Below are 25,062 nucleotides of genomic sequence, written 5' to 3'. Positions count from 1 at the left end.
GCTTCAATTTAAATCTATGTTTTACACCATTAATGGAATTCTACTCTCTTTGTCCCTCCACTGTACAATAATTAACCTATAAGAGATTTCTTGGGTTCGTGTTCTTCTGCGTTACTACTCACCACACCATGGCAACTGATGCCAACAAACCCAAACTAATTAAAACAATAGCACACATTCAACTCCCCAAAAAGGGATTCAGAGGCTTCCCCATGTCTCTGCATGGCGTGACACCGTTTTTTCGCGTAGGAGTTGTCCATCTCCGTCCCAACAACCATGTCTGCAGCTGTCGCCGCCGTTCACCTCTCTCTCTCTCCAAACCCGAATCAGATCACGCCTGCACTTTCAAAAAATATATATATATCAGATCACGCCCTCCTAAAACTAAAAAAATTGCTCTCACACACTGGCGACCTCAATTCCTAGGTACCAAACACCTCCCCTTGCAACGACAAACATCTATGGATAGGCATATGTGTAACGACCAGTCTCCATCTCGCCCATATCGATTCTTCTAGGAAAATTGGCGTCCTCGGCCTCCACCCTTCAAACTGATTTGGGGATTTCGTGGGGAAGAGGGTGGAAGCAAATGGCCAATATACCCTTGTAAAATTATCACGTGGATGGCACATGGTTACTTTCTGTCCAAATGTTGAACGGAAGGTCACAGATGGGTCACATTGAAACGCAATCGAAATCTCAAGGTTATTATTGTTCAAATTGAAAATAGAATGATTGAAGTGAAATATGCATGAAAGTCGAAGGGATATAAGAGAAATTTACCCCATTATCAATCTTCAAATTTAAAGAAATTAACAATAATACCACCCACACATACATTAGGAACATATTTTACACAACAATCAACGTGGCCAAAAAAAGGGCCCCACCCCCCCCTCTTTCTCCTCTCTCATTTTGCCAAAAAAATTCAGAATTTTCGGAATATAATTTTTGCTTCCAAAATATCCCAAACCCATTTCTGCTTCACCTCCACGCACCAGCACTCACCGCCACCAACAATTGCCAACCACCCGAGATGCAATTGACCACCATCCAACACAAGTGTTCTCTCTCTCTCTCTCTCCACCGACGACCCCCACCTCCACCACATCTAAATCTCAAGGCTTCTTTGTCTCTATCTCTCATACGAAGGTTGTGTGGGCACCGAGCACCTCCACCACGGATTTGTGCAACCTCGGCGAACCCGACGGCCACCCTATTTCCAACCCGGAGAAGAATTGCCGGAGAAGAGGGGTGAGTTTGGAGGTGAATATTGGGGATGTAAATTGGGAGAAGTTCTTTTTTTTTTTTTCTCTCTCCCCTGTTTCCAATCTTTATCTTTTTTGTTTCAATTTTGGGAGAAATTATAAATGGGTGGGAGTCGAAGTTGGCAGGGAGAGAATGGGCCCATTTTTTTCCCACTAGAAGTGCCACGTTGGCTGCGGTGTAAAATCTGTTCTTAATGTACATGTGGATAGCATTATGAGATGGCGTTTTTTAATTTAATAGAGATGATCGAAGAGAGTTACAACTTACAAAATCTCATATCGCTATTCAATTAATACAAGAATATTTATACTTTGTTTGGAACATGTGGAAAGAAAGAAAAAGGAAGGGAAAGTTAAACTTTTTTTTTCTTCTCTTCATTTGTTTGGTTTGAGAGAAAAGAGAAGAGAAAATGGGCTATACCAAATGTAAAATCTCCCCATTTATTTTCTCCCATTTTTCTTCTTGATTATTTTCCATTATCTTCCCCCCACTTTCTATGAGTTCCAAACAAAGCATTAAGTTTCAACCGTGAATTTATGTTTTTCTTTTTTTGAAAGGCGTTTGAAGGGTGGGAAGAGATGTGAGTTGCTCAAAATAGGGCGCTGCTATTCGTAAGCTTTTATTTTCTCCTACAACCCGTTAAAATTTGTCAATTATACTCGACAGTTAGTTACCGAAATTGAGATATATTTTCAGCATCCAATTACCGAAATATAATATTTTTTTCAACAGCTATTTATCGAAAATGTATGTTCGGCAGTTGTTTACCGAAAGTTGAACATATTTTTGACATGTAGTTACCGAAATATAATCTTGTTTTCAGCAGCTATTTACCAAAATATTATGTATGATTTTCAACAACTATTTACAAAAATATAATGAGCTATGAAAGAAAATAAAGGGCCGCGAATAGCGGTCCCTCAAAATATTGCATAAACTTTTAACACAACAAAGTCCTTCCCAGACCTTCCAAATTCCATGACTCTCTCTCTCCTCCGCACTTGTTTGCTTCTTCCATCGCCTTTGGCGCGAATCCACTCCATCAAAATAATGCCCATAACCAGACTCTCCTCTAAAGCCCTCCCCTCAAAAAGAGAAATCACACCTTCAGAGCCCAACCCAGGTCAGTAAATCGCCTATAAATTAACAGCTCTCTTTCTTTTGGTCTCCGACGCTCCATTTATTCACTGCTTGAGTTCAATCATTCAAACCCTTTAAAAGCTTACACTTTTAATTTGTTTTTGTTTGTATTTTTTGCTCAGGTTCTGAATCTTCCAGTGGAGTTTCTGTGCCAGAGGTTCGCGTATTTGTTCGGAAGAAGAGAGCTAAAAAGGAAGTGCAAGTCTCGTCCATTGAGCCTAAAACAGAACCTCTTGAACAGAAAGTGAGAACATTTGGTTTCGCCTGGTTTGTTTAATTTAAGTATAAATGTTTACGTAGATTCCTCTAGATTATGAGAAAGGGAGAGGGGAAAGAAAAGACAAGAAAGCATATCAGTTGTTTGGATGATTACCTGAGGTGATAAATGATGGGGGAAAAAAGAGTTTTTCTTTGTTCGTTTTTTATAACCTGTAAAATCTCCACCTTTTTAATGAGATTTTGGGGAAAATGGGAAGACCCAGTGAATAAAACTTGAACCGTTCCATCGATACACCCCTAATAAAATGCTATGGTAGTAATCAAGCAATTTTATAACCCCAAAGGTTGGGCATACAACTTGGGCTGCAGACACCCTAGACGGAGATGTATATCTAGCTGTTGATGTGTTTTGTATAAGAAAACTGCTTCCATCCTGCTTCCAAAACCATGCGTTTTGCCAGAAGCTGCTACTTGCCTACGGGTTTGTAAACATAGTTGTTGTAAGGAAATGTAACAAATACAGCAGTGACTATTTTTATATAAGGTTAGATTAGTGACATTAGTTGTCATACTCTTTTAAGATCTTTCTGTATAATGGCACTTCTTCTTAAAGTTCCATCTCACTTCTGCCGACAGGAATCACTTAGCGTTTCATAGATTTCTGCGAGATCTACCAAAATGCCTTGCTGGTGGCTTGAATTGCCCTTAGTCAATAGATTTTGAACTTCATTAAATTTTAAAAAACTTCTCAAATTAATGTAGTTACCACAATGAGACTGAGTTGTCCATAGAAAAGGGTCGGTTTCTCTAGTAATCAGTTTACCTAAATGCAGTTATGTGGCCTGCCCGACATTGAAGACTTTGCCTATGGGAAGGCCCAGAGTTTTTCTCGGCAAAGTAAGTCCCTTCTTTTTACTAAACTATCTTAATAAGAATTTGAGATGAATTTTGCTGCCCAAAGTGTTTATATTCATATTGCATGCGAAGAAGATACTGACAGTGTTAAAAAGATATGCGGTTGAGTCCAATTAATCCTTTAGGACAAACAGTGGTGTCTTGTCAGTTTATTCTATTTTTTGTTGTCTGGTTAGTTTGCTTTTGTTTAGCACATTATAGTTCTTCTACAATTGCACATAGAGTTGAAGTACTCTTTGAGCCCCTGCTTAATGACCAATATTGGGACGGTGGGAATTGGAAACCCAAAATTTCTGATTTAGTATGACATACAGTGGTTTTTATTTTATAGCAGGCTGAGTTTTTTAGAATTATTGAAGGATATGATTTATATAGTTTCCTGAAGTGGATTTTATACTCATTATTGTTTATGAAACAATTTGTGGAAAAGGATCTTGATGCATCTTCCCTGGATGGCTGGATCAAGTTTACATTTCTGCATTTTAGGAAACTGGACACAATTTCAAAGATTCTTCTCTAGTGAGTCTCTACAATAAAATGGCAATGTGGGGACTGTGAGAAATCAACCGACTTTTGGGCACTATCTCTCTCCCCAAACCGAAAAGGTTGGCTACTATCGCAATTCAGCTGTTTGCAAGGTATAATTGTCCAGTTAAGCCTAGCAACTTTTTTTTTGGTAAGTGAATAAGTGTGTGTAAAGGTCCAAGTACCATCTCATTGATTGGGACATGGTCTGTGCGCCCATTAGGGAGGGAGGTTTGGGAGTGATGCAGTTAAAGTTGTTCAATCAAGCTTTGTTGGGCAAATGGCTTTGGAGATTTGCATGTGGAAGGGAGAGATGGTGGAGGAAGGTAGTTGTTGCAATGTATGGTTGCGGATGGGGAGATTGGTCGTCTTTGCATGTGAGATTGCCTTATGGGGTGGGCCGGGTGGCGCTTTGGAGGGGAGTTATGGATGGGTGGGATGCTTTTCTAAAGAATACATACTTGGTGGTGGGTAATGGGAAAAGGGTTAAGTTTTGGGAGCATGTGTGGTGTGGGGAAGTGAGTTTGCGGGATGCGTTCCTGAGTATTTATCTTTTGGCTTGCAACAAGGAAGTTAATATTTTTTATTATCTCTGTTTTCATGAAGGAGTTGTATGGGACATCCGTTTGCGTAGGGAAGTGAATGAGTGGGAGGAAGAGGCTTTGAAGGATTTGCTTCCTAGAGTGCATGATATTTGAAGGATAGGAGAATGGAAGGATGAGATGTGGTGGAATTTATCAAAAGATGGTTCTTTTCATGTGAAATCCTACTATCAATCTCTTTGTGGGAGGAGTAATTCTTCCTTTCCTTGGCAATCAATTTGGAGAATCATTGTCAATTAGTGTTGTTTGTGCAAAAAGGATGCGGAGATAGTTGATCATCTCCTTATTCACTACTTGGCGGCATGGGAGCTTTGGACCATGGTGATCTCTTGGTTTGGTATTTGGTAGGCTTGGTCGAGAAATGTGATGGAATTCCTAATTGCTTGGAAAGGTGTTAAAGTGGGAAAGAAGCGGAAGCAAGTTTGGACTTTGATCCCTCTTTGTTTGATGTGGATCATATGGCAGGAAAGAAATTCAAGATGCTTCGAAGGGGTCGAAAGATTGTTGTTTAGTATCAAAATTCAAAAGTTCTTTGGTGAATAGCTTGTATAGTTGGGACGAGAGATTGTAATCCTACTCTTGACCAATTCTTAGATTGGTTTGAGCTTTTCCTTTCGCATGGAAATGTGTAGGGTCTTTATGTCTTGTGGCTTTTTTTGGTACACGGGCAGCATTCCCTCAATGCCTTCTTTCTAATATAATTATTTACTTATCAAAAAAATAAGAATGAAGGTCTGAGTACGAAAAAGGAGGGTATTTTAAAAAAATAAAATTTATATACCTTCCTCAAAGTCTAACACTCTCCTATCAAATTGACTAACAAGAAGGATAAAACCAAAAGTCCTGCATTCACTCGAAACTTAAAGATCAAAGCAAAGTCAACTCTCTCTCTCTCTCTCTCTGACTTTATATATGAAACCTTGTTCTCTCTCCCTTTCTCTATAAGCATACATATACATGTGCATGTATGTGGAGTTGTTGACTATATTTTCGTGTATGTTTCCTTCTGATTGTGTAATGTTTCTTATTCTTCTTTTTTTCATGGCCTAAGTTCTCTTCCTTTTGATAATTTTATTAGCAACAACGGCAGTAGCTTCCAAAGATGTGTCTTCTATGGAAAGCAAATTTGTGCCTGGAATTAGGTCAAAAGGTATGTGGAGCAGCAATGGCAATTTCAGATTATTACATCCCATTGAGGAAGGTATTGGTAGATGATATGGGCAAACTCATTCACATTCTCAAGAGTGGAGAGTATCCTACTTTTGCAGAGTTCCTGTATCACTGTACAATATCGTATTGCATTCCATCCTGTGGCATTCAGAAATCGGCCAACCCAACACACACGCACGATGTGCGAAGAACAATCAAGAAAAGAATGCATATAGAAAGCACAGATTTTAAACAATTATCAAGTTGTGTACGCATTCACTTATGGCATATACCAGAAGATTGGCAGATTATGTTAGTGGCATACAACATGATATTTTGATCCTAGAATTTACATAATTAGCAAAGTGGCAAACTAAAGCCGAATCAAGCTTCGCAAACCTAACACGCGTAGCCATATTTCATAGATGGTGTCCTATTTGAGACTTGAAAAGATCTTGAATATCTCGTTTGATGCAGATGAACCCCCTGCCAATTGGGAAAAGGTCCTTGAAGGGATACAAAATATGAGATCTTCTGAAGGTGCACCAGTGGACACTATGGGATGTGAGAAAGCTGGCATTTCTCTTCCTCCCAAGGTAATACCTTCTTCAGCCTGATGTTGTGTAGTTTTGGATAAATTTGAGCTGATAAGTCAGGGGTTAAATTTGTTGGAAGTTGTCCCACATTGGTTAATTATTTCCTCCAAAACTAGTATATGAGCCTGGGCGGCCTCTGCACTCATTGCCAATTGGTTAGGAGTTGGACGCTTTAACACGGTATCAGAGTTAGGGTTTCGGAGAATTTATTCCCCTTTATTTGTGCCATAAGTGCACCCTTGTTTGTTGTGATCCAAGTGTTATGAATCATTTGTTTACCTCTTCACGTGCAAGTCGGGGGTCGCACGTGCGGGGGAGTGTTGGAAGTTGTCTCACATCGGTTAATTATCTCTTCCAAAACTAGTATATGAGCCTGGGCGGCCTCTCCACTCATTACTAATTGGTTTGGAGTTGGATGGTTTAACAAAATTCAGTCAGACGTGGTGCAGCTATGGCAATTCCATACTGTTAGTATTGTTGGAATCTGGTTTAGTTGAGAAATGAACTTCGACAAGAACAATTGGTTGGTTGTAAATCTTCATCTCTTAAGTGTGTAAGATCTTTCACTCTTGATGCTACAACACAACAAAGAAAATTAAGTATAATTTTTTTGTTTTCTTGCTACACAAGAACGAAAATAGCGAAGTGCTTTTAAGGGTGTTGTTAGATTCTTATGTAGATAATAAGTTAACAATTGATTCTGTATGTTACAAGTCTCATACCAAACCGAGCCTTGTGTCCCATTCAATTGGGGGGCTACATGAATCTTGTTTTTCCATTGAGCTCTATCTAGGACTACCTCTCCACTTAGAATTAGTGAGCCCAAGTCCTTCCATATCATGGTATCCAAAGTCGGTTTAGGTTTTCCTCTTCCCCTTGCCCGACTATCCATTACTATCATGTCACTCTTCTTGACTAGTGCGTCTGTAGGTCTACGTTACGAGTCTCATGACATGTGAAATATGTACTTCCCAATTAGTATTAGGTTATCTTCAAATGTGGTGGTCAAAGCTTGGTGTAATGTTGATTCCGTTATGCATTTCCTTAAGGGTCATTTGGAGGGTAAAAATATGCCAACTGTATCAAGTTGTTACTCATGTAAACTATATCCCGCGTGAACAACTTGATCAATTGTTTTCTTGCAGATAAGCAGCTTGCATGTTGTCCTTTATTCTAATCCACTTAGCCTGCTTGTTGAAATCCCGTAGAATAACTACTGGCTCTTAGGATTGCTCTCCTACTATATCAGCCATGGGATACTGTTAAACAGCCCAGTATTGTCTCACTACTGTGTGTATTCTCTGTCCAAATGGTCTCTCACACTTTCTCACTCTTTTCCTCTCTGTTGCTGAAAATTGAACTTGCTATGACATATAAGAATAAGGTACAAGGCAATTAAGCAGAGAAGGCCTGCCTAGGCAAAGTTGAGATACACATAAGATAGTATTTTATCTCTCTTTTGTTTGGGCGGCAAGGAAGGTGGCTGGATGCTGGGTGATATGTCGGAATTTATGCTAAATATCTCCAAGGTGATCGGTGATAAACACTTGAAAAGTACCACTTTTGACTAGAATTAGTTCCAATTACAAGTGTCCGGTGCTGGTGCGAGTTTGTGTTTCATGTTGATTATCTTGGAAATTTGTATTTACCTGGTGTTATATAGCATTTATTGAATGTGTATTATGGAAGTTTTATGTTAAGTATGGAGGATTCGTAACTTACAAAGTATGAATGCTTAGCAAATGTCCATTCAACATGAAATACATATAAGCACTTGCATACATTTACAAGTGTTCATGTAAGTAGGTTATAAGAGCATCCGCAATGGTAATAATCAAAACAAATAACCAAAATGTGCCACGTCAGCATTTGATTATCCATTTAGTCTATAATCAAACTTAACAACCTCTACTTCCACATTGGTTATTTTTGCATTCTTAACCAAAAAAACCCTCACAATACACAATGCACATTTGTCTAATCGCAAACGAGTTCCAATCACGCACCTGACCACACCAAATTATTCGTCTCGATGAGATGATTCCAATGTGGGGTGTTTTTGAGTTTTTGAGTTATTGAGTTTTGAGTTTGGTTATTGGTAAACGTTGTTAAGTTTGGTTATGGAATGGGTGGAATTAGGTTATTTGCTAAAAGACTTATAACTTTGCTTATTACACTGTGGGGTGTTTTTTGAGTATTGTTGTTAAATTTGCTTATGTGCACTCATTTGCTTATTACAATGGGGATGCTCTAAGCACTAATTAGCCACGTAAATTCTTCTGATCCATGATTAAAATTTCCCCTTGTGCCCGCATCAAGGTTCTCCCTGGAAAAAGGGGCTCTCTTTTGTTTTAGAGACTATACAAACCAAGAAATGGTCTTCTGAATTTTCATCGGGTGAAGTGGGCCTATGAGTTTATTTTCTGCTATTTACTCTTATAACGTATGAAAAAATATAAGTGCTTTATACTTCGAAGGGGTTGACCTTGGTGCTATTGGAATAACTAGTTGTTTTTTGCTTTTCTTATCAGGAAAGAAGATTTGCTGTCTTAGCATCTTCACTGCTTTCGAGCCAGACCAAGGATAATGTTACTCATGGCAAGTTCAAATATTCTCAGTCAGAGCTGTTTAGGATACTTGTTGCCTCATTCTTCGTATGTTTTGAATCTTTTGATTATAAAGGACTCCAAACTGTCCTAGTGTTGCAGGTTGTGGTTACAGAATCTGGTGCACTGAGGCTAGTGGTGGTATTTGCCGTGATCTATATTCTTTAGTGTTTTAACTCAAATATTAGTGTCAATGGTGGAAATTTGTAGGTTTTCTGGCTGGCTACCATTTAAGATTGATGATTGGGGAAGACATTTAATACAAAGTTTTGCATTATAAGAGCAACAACTTTGTTTGAAGTAAATGTGGTATTTTGTATACTGAAAAACTGGAAGAGCATTGACCGATCGATATGTTGGCCTCAAGTGTTTGGGTGTGTTTTTGGTTCCCTTAAGGAAGAAGGTGGATAGGATAGTTATCCAATCCAATCCATCCATCACGTCGGTGAGGAAATTTCCGAACATATCCCATCTTTGTGGTGGATCCATTGGATTAGATGGCCCTACCTTTATACAATCCTAAACCATGTTTACAGTGATAGCAATAACTGTAGTGATAGATTGTGAGTATATTACCCAAATTAGTTCTGGCTATTTCCTTCCGTGTTAGTGCAATCGATGGTGAGAATGCCATTTGATAGTCTTCCACCATCTCGGGCATTATCGAGTGAATGTTATACCACGTTGCCCATGTACAAGTTATACGTGTTCATTTTATGAAGTTAATGTGTTCACTTTCCACATCAATGCCATTTCATCCATTGGATAAGCCACGCTGGCATCAAGACGAATGAAATGGCACTCCAAACTTGGGATAAGGCTTGATATGTGAATCCATATGGTCTTATCCAATCCAATCATTGTTGACCGGAGCCCCAAACGTACCCTTGGTTTAAGTGTTGTAGTTGTGCTTTTGATCTGAAGGCAAACAAGTTTTGTTTGTCTCTTACATTACACGGTGACAACATTTACACCATGTAATCTGATAGGGAGTTGCTCCGCATTGCATACCAATGGATTTTCTCTGCATTTATAGATTTCCATTGAAAAGTTCCTTTACTACTCGTGCAGGAGCTATTCAACGTCTCCTTCAAAATGGTCTGCTTACTCCAGATGCCATTGACAAGGCTGATGAAGCCACAATCAAGAGCTTGATCTACCCAGTATGTATCTTTTAAGTCTCTTGATCACGCAGTGTAAAAATTCTCCTGTTTTATTTGTTTATCTTAAAAAACTGATATTGAGAAGATAAATGTTGTTCACAAAAGCCTCTTAACTTAATTTGATGCACTCCTGCCTGTATTTCCATTTTAGCTTGCTTTAAGCAGGAATGTTGTGTCGCATTAGGTTGGATTTTACCCCAAGAAGGCTAGCAACTTGAAGAAAATTGCAAAAATATGTCTCACAAAGTACGATGGAGACATTCCTAGTACGTTAGAGGAGTTACTTTTGCTCCCGGGTATTGGTCCGAAGATGGCTCATCTGGTATGGCTGAATATCTTTCACTTCTTTCCACTTAATCACCGAAGCTGGCTTTATGATAATTTACTGCTGGGATGGTGTAGGTTATGAATGTGGGGTGGGACAATGTTCAGGGGATCTGTGTAGATACTCATGTGCATCGTATCTGCAATAGACTTGGGTGGGTCTCACGGCCAGGCACAAAACAGGTAAAGTTCATTCTCATCCTTCATAACAAGATTGCATCAAATATGCTTTTCTTGTGTTCAAGGAACTCTGAGTAAGTTTGACTTTGTCATTTCCACATTGCATTCTTTCTTCTAATTTCATTTTTTCCCCAATGTTATTGGATTCTAAAATTAAATGTTTCAGTTTTGCTTTCTGAATTTGCAGGAAATTGAATTCGAAAACCAATCTATGGAACACAGGACTTGTAGTGCTATAAAATTATGTGGCAAAAAGCTAGATACATAGTAGATGAATAAGTGTTGGTTTATATAAGGAATCCATCATATATTTTTTACTGCATAGCCAGATATAACACGCAGTTATATTGATAAGAGTTTGGGTGTGGCTGCAGCATCACAATTGGTTCAACCAAATATAAACAAGAAGCAGCATTCACATGGCTTACAATGTTACTTGATAATATTTTTCTTTTCAACCCAGGATCATGTTGTTCCATTAAGAGCATCCTTTTCCTCGAACTTGAGAAGGTTAAAAGCAGTTGATGATGATAGTTACTAAAACTGTTGTCTGCAGTGCCAGTGTGCTTTTTAGGTTCTATTTTTCTTCTACTTTTGTGTCTTTAATTTCTGCAATATAAACGTGTTATAACTCTGGTGACCTCAGCCTGTGAATATATCTTTGAATTCCTTCAAGTTGGTATTTAACGGCCTGAGTTGCTGTCAATTGACCACTCCTTTATACGTCTAAGTCATCCTAAATCTTTGGATTGTTACCTCGTTTTTCTGGATCGATTACCGGAATGAGGGAGTGGGTTAACTTGCCTGTGACTCAATTCCACCCCAAGCACATATTTATGATGGATTGCATTGCAGCAATACTGATTTGTGTTCCTCTGTTTTCTTGTCAGAATACTTCAACTCCAGAGCAAACGAGAGAGTCGTTGCAACTCTGGCTTCCAAAGGAACAGTGGGTTCCAATTAACCCTCTTTTGGTATGTTTGAGTTCAGTCTTCCCACATGAATGTACGTAGGACCACACACATCCATTTGCTATGGTTTGTAGGATAAATATATCATCAAGCCTACTGTTGTCATTCAAGATGCTTGCTGGATTGGATTTGGTGTTTGGTTGATAACAATTCTTCCCATCTTTGGTGATTGTGTTACCAGTGAACGCTCACATATTAAAACATGCTGCAGCATTTTTCAAAAGCAGTGATTTTTTGTTCTTGGTAATCCCCAGAGTTTTTCACAAGAATCAAATCTAATAAATAAAAATACCTAGAGAGTGGAGTTTTCAAGAGAAAATGTTAAGACATTTGGCCATTATGCTCCTAGAAATATGTTTGGCATGAAGAATTTGAAATATGATGTTTTGTTTCATTGGTGTTTATTGGCTGAAAAAAGGATATTCTAATTTTGTTATCTATAGAAAGCTTATCTCTTTCATGCAACAATACAAGACAGTATACCACATCCCGTTACTTGTAGTGGTATTATCCGAGCTCCAGGTAACATAGGGCGGTCGCTCAAAGGATTTTCTACGGGAAAAAGTACTGTTGCAGATGACCATGGAAGTAAAGCCAAATGCAGCAATGCTCGACCAATTCTTATAGAGCTTGAACATTTAGGTGGATCGTTATATATCTTTTGTTGAGCTTCATCTTCAACCTGGGGATGTAATCTGTTGGTTTTAAAGTACCAAGGCAAAATTAGAGACAAAATGAATTGGCTTTTTGCCATGAAAGTGTTAGTATAATATTAGGAAATATTATGTTACCATTGTGCTTCCTATTTAGTCTTGGCCATTATTCATGTTTCCTAGTTAGTGTTGGTTTCTTTGTTATGCATGTTTTTTGGTTTAGGTTTCTTATAGTCATCAAGTCTTGTAGCCTACATAAAGGCATGCTAGGGTTATGTTTTAGATACAATCAATGACACGTCATGAAAGTAAGTTTCTCAACATCAAAATAGGCCAGGGTTCGTCTATTTCGATACAAAAACCACTATCTTATCCTTTTGTGATGGCATAGGAAGATATGCGCTTGATAAACTGCGTTCTGGTCGTGTCATTTGGATTGAAACAGGTGGGATTTGGACAGACGGTTTGCACTCCTCTTAGACCGCGATGTGGAATTTGCAGCATTAGTGATTTATGCCCGTCTGCATTTAAAGAGACGTCAAGTCCATCATCCAAGGGAAAGAAGTACGAGAAAAACAAGAAGCGATGATGCGATTGCTTTTGAAGTGATGAATCTCTTTCATTTTTTTTTCATCCCCAGTCTCCCATCTTTATTTGTCGTTCAAGACAAAGGATGTCTTGTACCTCCTATATTTTTTGTTGGATGGCATTGGAAGCATTTCGGATTTGTTATCAGGTGGGATAAAAAAAAACTTTGGGAAGATTCTAATTGTATGATACTAAACAGTGTAATTTCTAAAAAATGTGAAATTCAGAAAGCAATGAAGCATCTTTTTGGCAAATTAATCGCATTTGCGCTTTCTGCCCATTGTTTCTGATTGTTCTATGGCTCTCCCTCTTTGATATTTTAGGACATGCCAAACATAACGACGTTGATCTCAGACAGACCATTAACCTATTTGTTGGTTTGTTAACCAGTGCCCCGATGCCTTACAACATTGTAGTGGGGTGGGTTGTAGGTCGGCCATCTGGGCCGTCTGATGGACCCGACCTGGGGGTAGCCCAGGTGAACGCGACTGCCAATACCCATAGCCTGGCCTGACCTGGGGGTATCCCAGGTGAACGCAACTGCCAAATTGCCAATCCCCGTAGCCGGCCAAGCGGGTCGCCAAGTCTGGTATCAAAAGCTTTTAGTAGTTATTTTGCAATTAGCTCTTCATTTCACCTTCTCCAAGTCTCATAGCCGGATTTTAAGGGTTGGAAGTAGGAAACGTCAATTTGCAACTTGGTTCCGGTATAACCGTAAGCCTCTCCGCTATCCTTCGGGGCTAATCTGGACAACCAACCTAATCGTAGCTCGATACTGTAAAATTAAGGAAACTTGCATCCTCTAAAATGACAATACATAAGTATTTGAACGATCATTAAGCACATTCCAGTTTCAGAACAGGAAGGGTTCATCAAGTTCTGGGAGAGCTAACTAATAATGATTCTGGGTTGATTCGTAAACATGGATCAGATTAGCTTTTACAAGAAAACACAGCGAAATAAGGTTTCGGCACAATATTATAGCAGTCACTAGCTTGGCACAATTGCTACGGACTAATTATAAGTGGCACTAGGGCAAAAACGGCCTCTACAACCACACAATCATGTGGGACCTATACACTTAGTCGGTTTTAATGTGTGCCACAAGAACACCCAATAATTTTCCATCGCCACGGCTAGATTCTGAAGCCAATTAAATGTAACAACACTCATCATGTATTCCATCTGAATCATCCTCCGGAGTGTTGCTGCAATTCAAGGATAATTTCAAAATAGGAGGAAAAAGACTAGAATAGTGAAAAGACTAATAACTGAAATCAGCTGCCTCTCTACTCCGTAATTCAACTCAAACGCCTTGGTATGCTTTACCCATGAATAATAAAAAGCCTTTCTAAAGGAAAACAGTCCGTGTTCAGTACCAAATTGCTGTCTTTTTTTTTCTAAATAATGTTTTTGTAAGTTTTATTTAACAATACAACCTACAAAACAATGGAAATGAAATAAGGAGAAAACTAACACTACAACATCAGGCTGGCGGATAAATATTACAGAAAACTGCCATACCAACGAAACAGATTAAACCAGCCAATGGATATTGATCCCCTTCCGCCGTTAAACTGTTAGGGGAGGAAGTGTTCTCTTCCGCCACTTCCAATAGTTTGCTCTCATTGGATCGACACGTTCCAAGAGAGAACAAACTGTTGGGGCCAAATCTGAATCCGACGAATCCGAATCTGATACCAAAGCATCAACAGCATCTTTGAACTCTTTGCCGGGTTGGAAACCATGGCAGACAAGATCCAAAAGCATGCTCAGAGCAAACAAACAGTTGCTTTTGGAATTCAAGACCGTCAAACAAACTGAAGACACTTGAGGGTCGTTGACCCAAGATTGTGTATCGTCTTTGTATAGGCCTCGAAGGTATCTCCATGGACTTTCGTTTTCAGGTTTGGATATAATAGCACCCACTGCGTAACGTACCTCCGAATCTCTCATGGTTTCCAGGCCTCCCAGGAGGGGTGATCTTGTGACAACGAAAAATCTCTGGGGACGAAATATTATAGTAGAACTTAGAGGTTGTAATTATTTGTAATATTCACGAAAATCAAAGGCATGAACTAAATACACCGAAGTGTGAAGAATGTAAACTCTGCAGGTATCCTTGACACTTTCATGTATGCCGAACCAAAATAAAACCAATCGGTTCCACCAAGAAACTCAAGCAAAAAGAACTAACATTTTCAACTTTTTGATACATAGACCATTCTTGATTAGTTAGTATTTGTCCTGAAAAAAGCAATATAAGAAATGAATGATAAAATCACCAAGTCCTTCTGGGATATTACCACTTTACCATTCAGCAATACCTGATTCCAAGCAGAATTATTGAAAATGTCATCTTCAAGGAGCTGCTGACAATAGTCAAGTTCATCTTCCCAACCTCCAAGTGCCTGAAGAACCCACTGCATGGGGAAAAAAACCTTCTTAAATTTCCAGTTGCTCATAGGTAACATGAAATTCCTATGCCAACAATAAGCACAAAAATACCCCTCCACTATGTATTACAATAATACAATCTGTACACCGTACTTACAATATTCTCGAGTAAGGGTAGTACCAGGATAACAAGCCCTACCTGCCTATGGGACCAGGCATGATAATGCTTAGCATCTATGCAGAAAATCTTCTTAGTAAACTCAAGTTCCTTTTTGATAGCATCGGGTCCCAGTTTCTCAGCAAGCCACCTCCTATGATGCCTGCACCAACACCCTGACTCAAGTCATTAAAAACTACTTTAAGTTTAGTAAGATCATTAGCAAACGTATCGCTGGTCAGGACCAATACACTGCTAGTTTAGTTAAGATGTTAAACATATGAGCTGCATGACAAGGCGACAAAAATGCATTGACAATAAAGCCTCTACTCAGTTAATCAATATAGAGTTAAAGATTTTGTAGTTAGCAAGTTACTCTCCATTGGACATACTAACAAATGCATCACAATAACCTCCAGACAAGGCAACTGTAACCAATATAGCACTAAGTTTTAGTAGTTAGCGACTTAGTCACCACTGGACATCCTTACAAATGCATGAAAATATCAAAATATCCAACAGGCATGGCAACCGAAGCCAACATCGATTTTGCTATCAAACTACTGACTTGTTCTCCCAAACAGCTTACCCCTACGAAATCTTGCATAACATGCGCAACATGGTGTATGTCTGATTATGAAGGAAGGAAAGGAAACAAAACTTGTTTCCATCTCACTGTTTTGTTTGTTGGCAATTGAAAAGGAATATGTCCATTACTACTTTGTCACAGGAATTTTTCTTCTGAAATTGTACAATTACCGTACAAACTATTTGGCCCAGGAAAGTTGAGGTTTTTGAAGTAATAACTCTCTATCAAGCCAAATGGATAGGGGAAAACTTATCAGTTTTTCCACCCTTTTTTTTACTTTTGAGTTTATCAGACAACCAACAAACTGGTGATCTTTCGCTAAGGAATCAGTCACATTGCCTGTCATGGCACAAAACGTCCAGAGGTTTGGTTATTTATGCATTGGCTGGAAAGATAACAAAGGAACTTGATCCCCCAGTGTCGATGTTGAGAAGCCAAGTAGAAACCACTTGGCCTAAAAGGCTTTGGTAAATATTCTGGTTGCTTCTTTTAACATCTCCTACTCATTCCAAACTAGAATATTAATAAGCTCTCGATAGGATGCTCACAACATTGTTTGGGGGGTTTCATCAACTCTTTATCTCGTCAGTATAACGATAGAAAACAAGGCCCGACCATTGATTAAAAACATAGAAACAATGATCCCCGCAAAAATAATGAGCAGCAAAGGGAAAATTAGTGATGAATATGCAACACCACAACTCACCATATTTGATAGTTCTTCGAGTTATCAGTGGCAACATCTTCAACAAATTCAAGTTCATCATGTAAGTCAGCATTCAATGCCTCAAGTATTACACGACGAAACTGCCACACCTGCAAACGGAAAATAAAAGTGAACAACAAAAATTGAGCTTTTAACATGGACCCATCACAGTTCAATGGCAAAAACTCCCAATAACCAAAAGCTGTAATTTTTTCCCCAGGAGGAAATATTGCTTAACCACGTATAGTTTTCCTGATGTAATTCGTTGGTGTTCTCATGTTACCTTAGTTGTTGCTTCTTGACTTTGCCATAAGAAGGTTTCAGACTCCAACCCATAGAGCATCTCCAGTCCTCACTCAAATTACTCCAAATAGGAGCAAAAGAACTCCATTTGGTATCAAGCATTCAATGGATAAACTCGATTCTCCACATAAATTTGAGTAAAATCTTCAATAAAGTAGTAACTGGACAGGAGGAAATAACCTTCAAAAAAGTTTTAATAAAGAATTTGAGCCTAAGAAAAAACATGAATAATCCCTGATTCGAGTGAGTTTAGGAGATTGATTTTGGTATTGGTTCCGAGTCAAGGGCTGGAGATGCTCTTACTATATTTTCCATCCAAATTGCATAGTTGCAAATTTGATAGACACAAAATTCAAAATTGCCGTCCAAAAAGTTGAGTGAGGGTTCAAGTCTCCTCGAGTTGTTGAGTAAAACATGAGTGAAACTCAATTTGGTAGTAACTTTGAGTCCAAGAAGTGGACTTTTAACTTTTAAGTGAAAAATAGGGCAAGGGCAGATGCTCTCACAACCAGTCTCACATTTGTTGTTCTCTAGAAATTCCATCTCTATTACTAGCATAAAGTGAAAACCCCTTCTGTGTGAAGGTCAGTTTTGAGGGTTGCTCACATTTTAGTTTCCCAAACTACCCTTTTAATCAAGGGTCGCTACCATGGGTTACGTGGGGTCACTTGACCCACTGACCGCCGCATTTACCCATTAAATTGGTTAAATTTTTAATATTTTGTTATTTTGATCCCACTGACCTCCACAAGTATGAATCAATGCCATTAAAACTACAAATTTGACCTCTTTCTAACACAACTTTTCAATTAAGAACACACATAAGCAAACTTCTACGCATAATTCATCAATATTGAGGTTTTTTTTTTTTGGCACAATACGGTTGATCAACTAATATTTCTAGTAGTAATACACATCCAAGTTTTGATTAGCAAATAAGAACAAGATCAAGCATATGTCCAAATGCTTTCAACTGTCAAAGAAACTGCTGGCCAGAAAAAAAAAAAAAAGAAAGAAGTGCCAGAATTCATTACAGATTAATCCATCGCGTGTGCTCGGCTGTCTACTATGTATACACATAACATACATATACATATACGTACAGAGAGAGAGAGTTACGGTGTAGTTGCCAGGGTTCAAGAAAATGGCTTCGGAAGTGAGTTGGAGAGATCGATGGGACCGCTCGTCGGCCAAGTACACGGCTCTGAAGTAGTCCATCGTCTCTGAAAACTCATCCTTGTACGCGATTGGCACGACCGGGTTCGGGCCGTCGTCTTGCTGGACCGGAGTCACGTCCGACCACTCCGGCCGACGGCTCAGTGGGACTCTTTCGACTTCTTCTTCTTCGTCCGATTCCATTTCTAGAGAGAGAGAGAGAGAGAAAGAGAGAGAGGGGATCAGATCCGTGTGAGTTGTGAGAGATGGGTTTGGCTTCTTTCCAAGAAGAGAGGGCAAAGTAAAGAGATTCGTTGAGGGTTTTGTCTAATTGAAAAGTGAAAATAAAGTTTTCTATTCATATATAGTTGGAATTGGAAATAGGTAATGATTTTCATTTTTTATAACTCCATCCTTTTTCCGCTTTGTGTGATGTGAATTTACGAATTAGTCTTTCATTTGTATTTTTTTCACACTTGAGCAACACTGTAAATTCATATTACAAGAAGGCCAAAAAAAAAAAAAAGAGTGCTTTTATAAAAAATTAACGTGAAAAATCACTACCCTTGGTAATGGCTTAGGCGCCGTTTGGAACTGGTGAAAAGTAGGAGAGAAAAAAAAAAGGAAAATGATTAAAACGAAAAATGATTTAAAAAAAATTAAGAAGAAAAATGAGGGTTTGTAAAATTTTGTTTTGAACTCTGTTTTGTCATATGCTCTCATTTTTTGTCCCAAACCAAATAAGGGGTGGGGAATAAGATTTTTTAAAACCCTCCTTTAATTTCTTTTTCCTATGTTTCAAAACAAATCCATAGGTTAATGATTTGGAAAATTTTAACTTTTTTGAGTGGTCAGTAAGTTACAATAATATGTTGTCATTTGCCCTTTCACGATCACGTAAGCTACGCTATTTTTAAATTACTACGTCATTTTTAAACTTGTTTAATTGGATATAAATTATCCGTCAATTCAACCCCATAACCTCTCAAATGAGACCGATCACTTGGGCTACGCCATTCATTAACTTCTTTATTTTGATATAGATACACATACTTTAAATTTTCAACTTAAGTGATGTCAGTGTAATTTTCATGTATAACAATAACTGATACGTCATAAATAATTCTCATGTTCTTCGGTTAGGACCTTAGTCATACAATTCACTACTATTAATTTTTGAAGTATCTTGGGGAGATCTTATTTGCAGTTTAAAGTGCTAACCATGTGTAGTAGAAACATGTTATGGGCAGATCATGGGTCATTCCCAGGCTGCCCCTAAAAAAAGCAAAGAGATGTTTTAGAAGGAAAAAAGAAAAGAAAAAACAAGCCTCCTCCCTAGAAAAAAGGCAGGACATGTAAAACAAAACCATATTAACTGCTTTTCAAACTTTTTTCTAAAGCATTTGCTACCAGAGACTCTTCCCTAAAATTAGGAATCCCTCATCTTCCTCCTCCTCTTCCTCTCTCTCTTCTGAAACCTACCCATTAGGGCTTCCATTGTCCTCTCTCCGTCTCCCCAAGGGATGTCCATGGTATAGTTAGGGGAAAAAATTCACCTTTTTCAATCCCATGGGGGCCTGCATATCAGTGCAAGGATCTCTATTGAAGAAAGCAAAACATACCCATAATCCACCCGGCAGCTCACCGCCAAAACCTCGTTCTGAGACAAGCAAATCGCGAAGGAGGACCCCACGATCCTCACGCCTAATCACTGTGCTCAAAAATCCATCCGGGGATGACATCTTCAAGCGCTACGCCTTTGGGAAGGAACTTGGGAGGGGAGAATTCGGCATCACCTACGAATGTTGTGATAACCTCACGGGAGAGATGTTGGCGTGCAAGACAATATCAAAGGGGAAGTTGAAGACGGAGATAGACGTGGAGGACGTGAGGAGGGAGGTGGAGATCATGAGGCATCTGCCCGCGCATCCTAACATTGTTAGGTACAAGGATGTTTTTGAGGATAAAGAGGCTGTTTATCTTGTTATGGAGCTTTGTCAGGGTGGTGAGCTCTTTGATAGGATTGTTGCAAGGGGGCATTATACTGAGAGAGGGGCTGCTACTATTACCAAAACCATTATTGAGGTTGTCCAGGTAATTTTCCTTTCTTTCTTCCCCTTTTCCCTTTCACAAATTTGGAAACAGCCTCTGAGCTTGCTTAGGCAAGCTGTATACCTAACCTTTTTCCAGACCCTACAGTAATGAGAGCCTTGTGCACTGGGTAGCCTTCTTTTGTCGGCATAGTTATTTAATTCCTCTAGAATTGTTATTTCCTTCGATTTTGGGAACAACATTTGTTAGATGACATAGCAGGGTTCCAAAATCCTGGAGAAAATTGGCTAATTATAAAGAAAGCAACAAAACTGCATCAACGCATGAATCTTATGCAACAAAAAGTGCTACCTAGATGGGGTAAAATTCATAACAAAAATTCTGTAATGCCAGAAAATGTAAAATTCTATTGGATTGCAAACAAATATGTGTGATTTTTGGTGTTTTAAAAGATTGCCAAGGCATTCACTTCTTATCCCCCCTAGCCTACAGAATCTGCAACGCGGTATGTGTCATGTGTGGCATATATATATTTTTTGATAACTGGATGTCCGGGCCACTCTGCGCGCACCTCGTGTGTATCATGTGTGGCATATAGTTGTACTGAAGTTGAGGCCAAAGATATGATTAAAGATTAGTTGATCTTAAAATGTTCCTTATTGATCAAGTCTTCAAAAGAATTATCTTTCAGTTCTCTACACTAATGTATCCTATGTGGTTTAGAGGCATTCAGTAATTTTATGGATTATTATTGCTTCTTTACTCATCCCAGATTCTTATTATGACCTTTCTGTAGCAATTTAATTTAGTTAACAAGAAGATTTGTGTTGCAGGTTTGCCATAAACATGGAGTAATACACAGAGACCTAAAACCCGAAAACTTCTTGTATGCCAATACTAGTGAGAATTCTCCATTGAAGGCAATTGATTTCGGCCTCTCCATATTCTTTGAGCCCGGTATGGCATGCATGCTTTTCAAATCCATTTTATCATAATGGCTACTGATATCTGCTTGATCATGTCACTTTTGTACGCGATTGAACTTTGAAAGTTGGTGTGATATTAGGTCAGCATTTTGGGGAAATCGTTGGAAGCCCCTACTACATGGCTCCTGAAGTCCTTAGACGCAATTACGGTCCAGAAATAGATGTATGGAGTGCTGGTGTCATTCTTTACATCTTACTGTGTGGAGTTCCTCCTTTTTGGGCAGGTACTTGAAAGTTTTCTTCAGTTCTCTGGTAAGATGTTCTTGCAATTCACTCACCAAAAAGGAAGATGTTTTTGAAATCACTAAGTACTTCCATTTGAATGCAAATCATTCTATATGCCAATACATCAACATCTTTTTTTCAACACCCGTCGGTTTCAATATATTCAGAGAGTGAAGAAGGAATAGCACAGGCAATAGTGAGGGGTGAAATAGACTTTGAGAGGGATCCATGGACAAGAGTTTCGGAAGATGCTAAGGATCTCGTGAAGGGCATGCTCGACCCTAACCCTTACAGCCGGATGACTGTAGAAGAAGTCCTCGGTACGTATGGCTTTCATATAAATGCAGAGACACCATAACATACATAAAACTAACAAAGAAAATTCACAATGACTTAGGATGCGATTAACGGTTAACCTACCATGGATATGCTTCTTTGAACTATCTTGTCACTTGTCAAAGTTACTACATGTTTTTGTTTTTGTTTTTGTTTTTTTTGTGACAAAGGAACCACCCTATAGTTGGGCCACTAATTGGACCCACCCATAGGGCATAACCTCCAGGCGACTGAAGCAAACCACAGCCCTCACCACCAGGTACATCAGGGTACCGCCCTGGAAAGGAGTCAAACCTTGCCCAATTCTAGGCAAAGGCCTTCCCCTTCAGCTGGGGCAACCCCAAGGGTGGGCCCAGCCCATAAGATACTCCACGTTTTATGCTCTAATGCCAGACTACTATGATTTTGTAGTTACTAAGCAATAGAATCCCAATGAAAACCAATTGATTTGTGAAACTGTCAAATTTCATCTCTAGTATCAATGGATTAAGATTTTGTTATCGTAGAACACGGTATTATATGGGAGCAATGATAAGGCTCTAAATTTCAGGTGCTGGTAGTCACATTTTTCAAGCTTCTCATTCCCATTCCTCTAGTCTAAGTTATTCGAGACAATAATGTCTGCTAAGGCTCTTATGTAAGCAACTAGGATGCTCGCTTTTACGCACTTTGTATTTGAGGCTACTATGAGTGGAAAATATAACCAGTCAATATAGAACATATACTTGAGCTTATTCTCTCTTGCAGAACATCGCTGGATATATAACGCGGATCAGGTCCCTAACATTCCTTTGGGGGAAAACGTCAGAGCAAGAATCAAACAATTTTCGTTGATGAACAAGTTCAAGAAGAAAGTCCTCAGAGTAAGTTGCTCAAAAATGCTTATTTGTCCACAGTCCACCAATACCAATCACGCCAATCTTCACTCTCGAAGCATTTTTATTTGATAGTTCAAGCAACAAATTACAAGTTGTCAACCGAACATTTGTTGATATAGGTAGTCGCTGATAACTTGCCACAAGAAGAAGTAGCGGGAATCAAACAGGTGTTCCATATGATGGACACTGACAAGAATGGAAACTTGAGCTTTGAAGAGCTCAAAGATGGTCTACATATGATTGGGCAGCCGGTTGCTGATCCTGAAGTGCAGATGTTAATGGATGCTGTCAGTTTACTGTTTATCATCAATCTGTTGAATTCAGGCCTCCATTACTTTCTTCATGGTTTTACTTGCAAATGATACCAAATTTGCTTTCCTTGTGTCATTTTAGTGCCTTGCAAATCACCTTTTGATTGTTCTTAGATATTTCGTAGGTTTTCTTGATTTCAAAGCAACTGTTGCAGGATACATCAGAAATACTACATGCAAATAGGTTCTGAAACCAAAACTAACTTGTGTGTGGCTTCAAAGCACTTTTATTATGAAGAAGATTGTTCCATAATGATGTTAAATTCATACCTGTCTAAAGAAAAGGTACTATTTAACATTTTATAGATTCTTTTAAGATTGTAGGAATCGTAGATGCATGGCCCCCGCGGCCGTGCCTCATGCTTAGCAGGCCTTTAGAGACCTTTGGCACCCCGGTGCGCTAGATGCCTTAACAACTATGAGGTCAACTAGCTAGGAGGATCTAGCTAAAATTAAATTTATAATCTCAATTCGCAAATCGTACATGTGTGGCTTATGATACGTTTATTTATCATTTGCAAATTCACCACCACTAATGGTTTTCCCGTGTCATCTAACAAAACCTTTCTTTGGTTGTTTCAAACAGGCTGATTTTGATGGGAATGGAATGCTCAACTGCGAAGAGTTTGTGACTATGTCCGTTCATCTGAAGAAAATTGGGAGTGATGATGAGCTGCTCCGGCAAGCTTTTCGCCATTTTGACAAGGATGAGAGTGGGTACATCGAGTATGAAGAGCTTAGAGAAGGTTTGTCAGAAGAAAACCTTGGTCCAAACAATGACCAAGTGATCCAAGACATTATATATGATGTTGACTTGGATAAGGTAATGCCATATTACCCATATAGAACCAACTAAACTGACCCCTGGAGTAGATTGTTTGAAGTTGGTTCAAAACTTGATAGGCTTCAAACGCATTCAAGTTTATCATTTGACCCAATTTTGAACGAGTTTCAGTGGAGCTGAGCTCAACTAGGTTCGTTCGTTCAGTGAAAATCATATGGCTTCCAAAAGAATTCAAGCTTTGGCTTGTTAACTAAACGAGCAGAACTCATATTCAAGCTTGAGGAGCTTGGTTCGTTCTACAGTCCGGGTTCATTTACTTGTCCAGGTACTGAGTAGTTTCTCTTGTTTCATGTGTATTAACAGGATGGTCGAATCAGTTACCAGGAGTTCGAGGCGATGATGACAATGGGTGTGGAGTGGAGGATGGCTTCCCGCCAATACTCGAGAGCAATGCTCAATAAACTTAGCCAGAGATTGTTCAAAGACAAATCCGTTCGAGTGAAAAATGAAACCACGGTTATTGAATGTGACGTTGCAGAATAAGAGATTCCTCACAGATTGAGATTGATCTCTCCTTTTTGTTCTCGAGAACATAAAAAATGTGTTTGTATTTTGATTTTTGAAAATGGAGAAGGAAAACAAAAGAAAGAAAGAAAGAAAGAGAGGTTGGTTGTTCATGAATTTAAGTTGATCAGAAACATTTGTTTTTGGTGGATAAGGTGATTCAGGTGAAGTTATATTTATAGGATCCCATGATTCCCATGTTTTAAATTGGAAAATGGAACCGGTTTTCGCAGCTTATGGTGAATTTCTTCAGTGTTGTTGAAATCGAAGTGGTCATGTAATTCTTTGAAAGAAGTACTTGTTTCTGTATATCTTCATGCATGCAGGTTCTTTGATTTCATTTCGAATGTTTGTCTCGCAACATGTTTGGAGGCATTCTGTTCGAATCCAAAATAACCACCGTTTGGCTCATAATTTATAGTAAAGGGAAGTGCTATAATACACACCCATGTTTGGAATAAGTTCGGAATGAGTTGTCATATAGAACTGTGGGTTCTTATTGTTTGGAACGTACTGTGTTTTGATGAGACGACGGCATGTCGGGGCATGCCAAAGAAAACTTCCCATGTTTTGCCAAATTTCTGCCAGGACAGACCTTGCGGCCAACAGTTTAAAGTTTGTGGCCACTAGTTTAAAGTTTGCGGCCAGGGGTTAAAAGTTTGCGCGCATAGATTAAAAGTTCACATCCGTGGGTTAAAGTTTGCGGCCACTAGTTAAAA

At 38.9% G+C, this 25,062-nt stretch overlaps 3 protein-coding genes across 4 annotated transcripts; 2 read left to right on the top strand and 1 right to left on the bottom strand.

Annotated features, from left to right (window-relative positions):
- Positions 1-2,199: 2,199 nt before the first annotated feature.
- On the top strand, positions 2,200-13,158 carry LOC131316523 (endonuclease III homolog 1, chloroplastic-like). 2 transcript variants are annotated; one of them, XM_058345925.1, is made up of 11 exons: positions 2,200-2,392; positions 2,532-2,653; positions 3,462-3,525; positions 5,749-5,820; positions 6,297-6,415; positions 8,947-9,013; positions 10,093-10,184; positions 10,369-10,506; positions 10,587-10,691; positions 11,579-11,662; positions 12,758-13,158. In XM_058345925.1, exons 1-11 carry the CDS (start codon positions 2,248-2,250, stop codon positions 12,899-12,901), a joined length of 1,152 nt encoding a protein of 383 aa, XP_058201908.1. In that variant the 5' UTR covers positions 2,200-2,247; the 3' UTR covers positions 12,902-13,158. The 2 variants fall into 2 exon arrangements, with proteins under 2 accessions (XP_058201908.1, XP_058201909.1); XM_058345926.1 differs by lacking the exon at positions 5,749-5,820.
- A 1,133-nt stretch (positions 13,159-14,291) lies between these two features.
- LOC131316285 (protein farnesyltransferase/geranylgeranyltransferase type-1 subunit alpha) lies at positions 14,292-18,542 on the bottom strand. Its single transcript, XM_058345605.1, has 5 exons — positions 18,172-18,542; positions 16,750-16,859; positions 15,497-15,617; positions 15,228-15,323; positions 14,292-14,904 (listed from the first exon to the last, which is right to left on the bottom strand). The coding sequence occupies exons 1-5, from the start codon at positions 18,409-18,411 to the stop codon at positions 14,473-14,475; spliced, it is 999 nt and encodes a 332-aa protein (XP_058201588.1). The 5' UTR covers positions 18,412-18,542; the 3' UTR covers positions 14,292-14,472.
- Positions 18,543-19,607: 1,065 nt separating this feature from the next.
- LOC131316637 (calcium-dependent protein kinase 24-like) lies at positions 19,608-24,444 on the top strand. Its single transcript, XM_058346068.1, has 8 exons — positions 19,608-20,301; positions 21,093-21,216; positions 21,326-21,469; positions 21,638-21,790; positions 22,554-22,669; positions 22,804-22,971; positions 23,582-23,818; positions 24,143-24,444. Exons 1-8 carry the CDS (start codon positions 19,777-19,779, stop codon positions 24,320-24,322), a joined length of 1,647 nt encoding a protein of 548 aa, XP_058202051.1. The 5' UTR covers positions 19,608-19,776; the 3' UTR covers positions 24,323-24,444.
- Positions 24,445-25,062: the final 618 nt, after the last annotated feature.

This window comes from Rhododendron vialii, chromosome 2a (genome assembly GCF_030253575.1).
Source record: "Rhododendron vialii isolate Sample 1 chromosome 2a, ASM3025357v1".
Taxonomy (NCBI): Eukaryota; Viridiplantae; Streptophyta; class Magnoliopsida; order Ericales; family Ericaceae; genus Rhododendron; species Rhododendron vialii.
The sequence above is the reverse complement of the archived record's forward strand: the minus strand, read 5'-3'. Positions and strand labels throughout refer to the sequence as shown.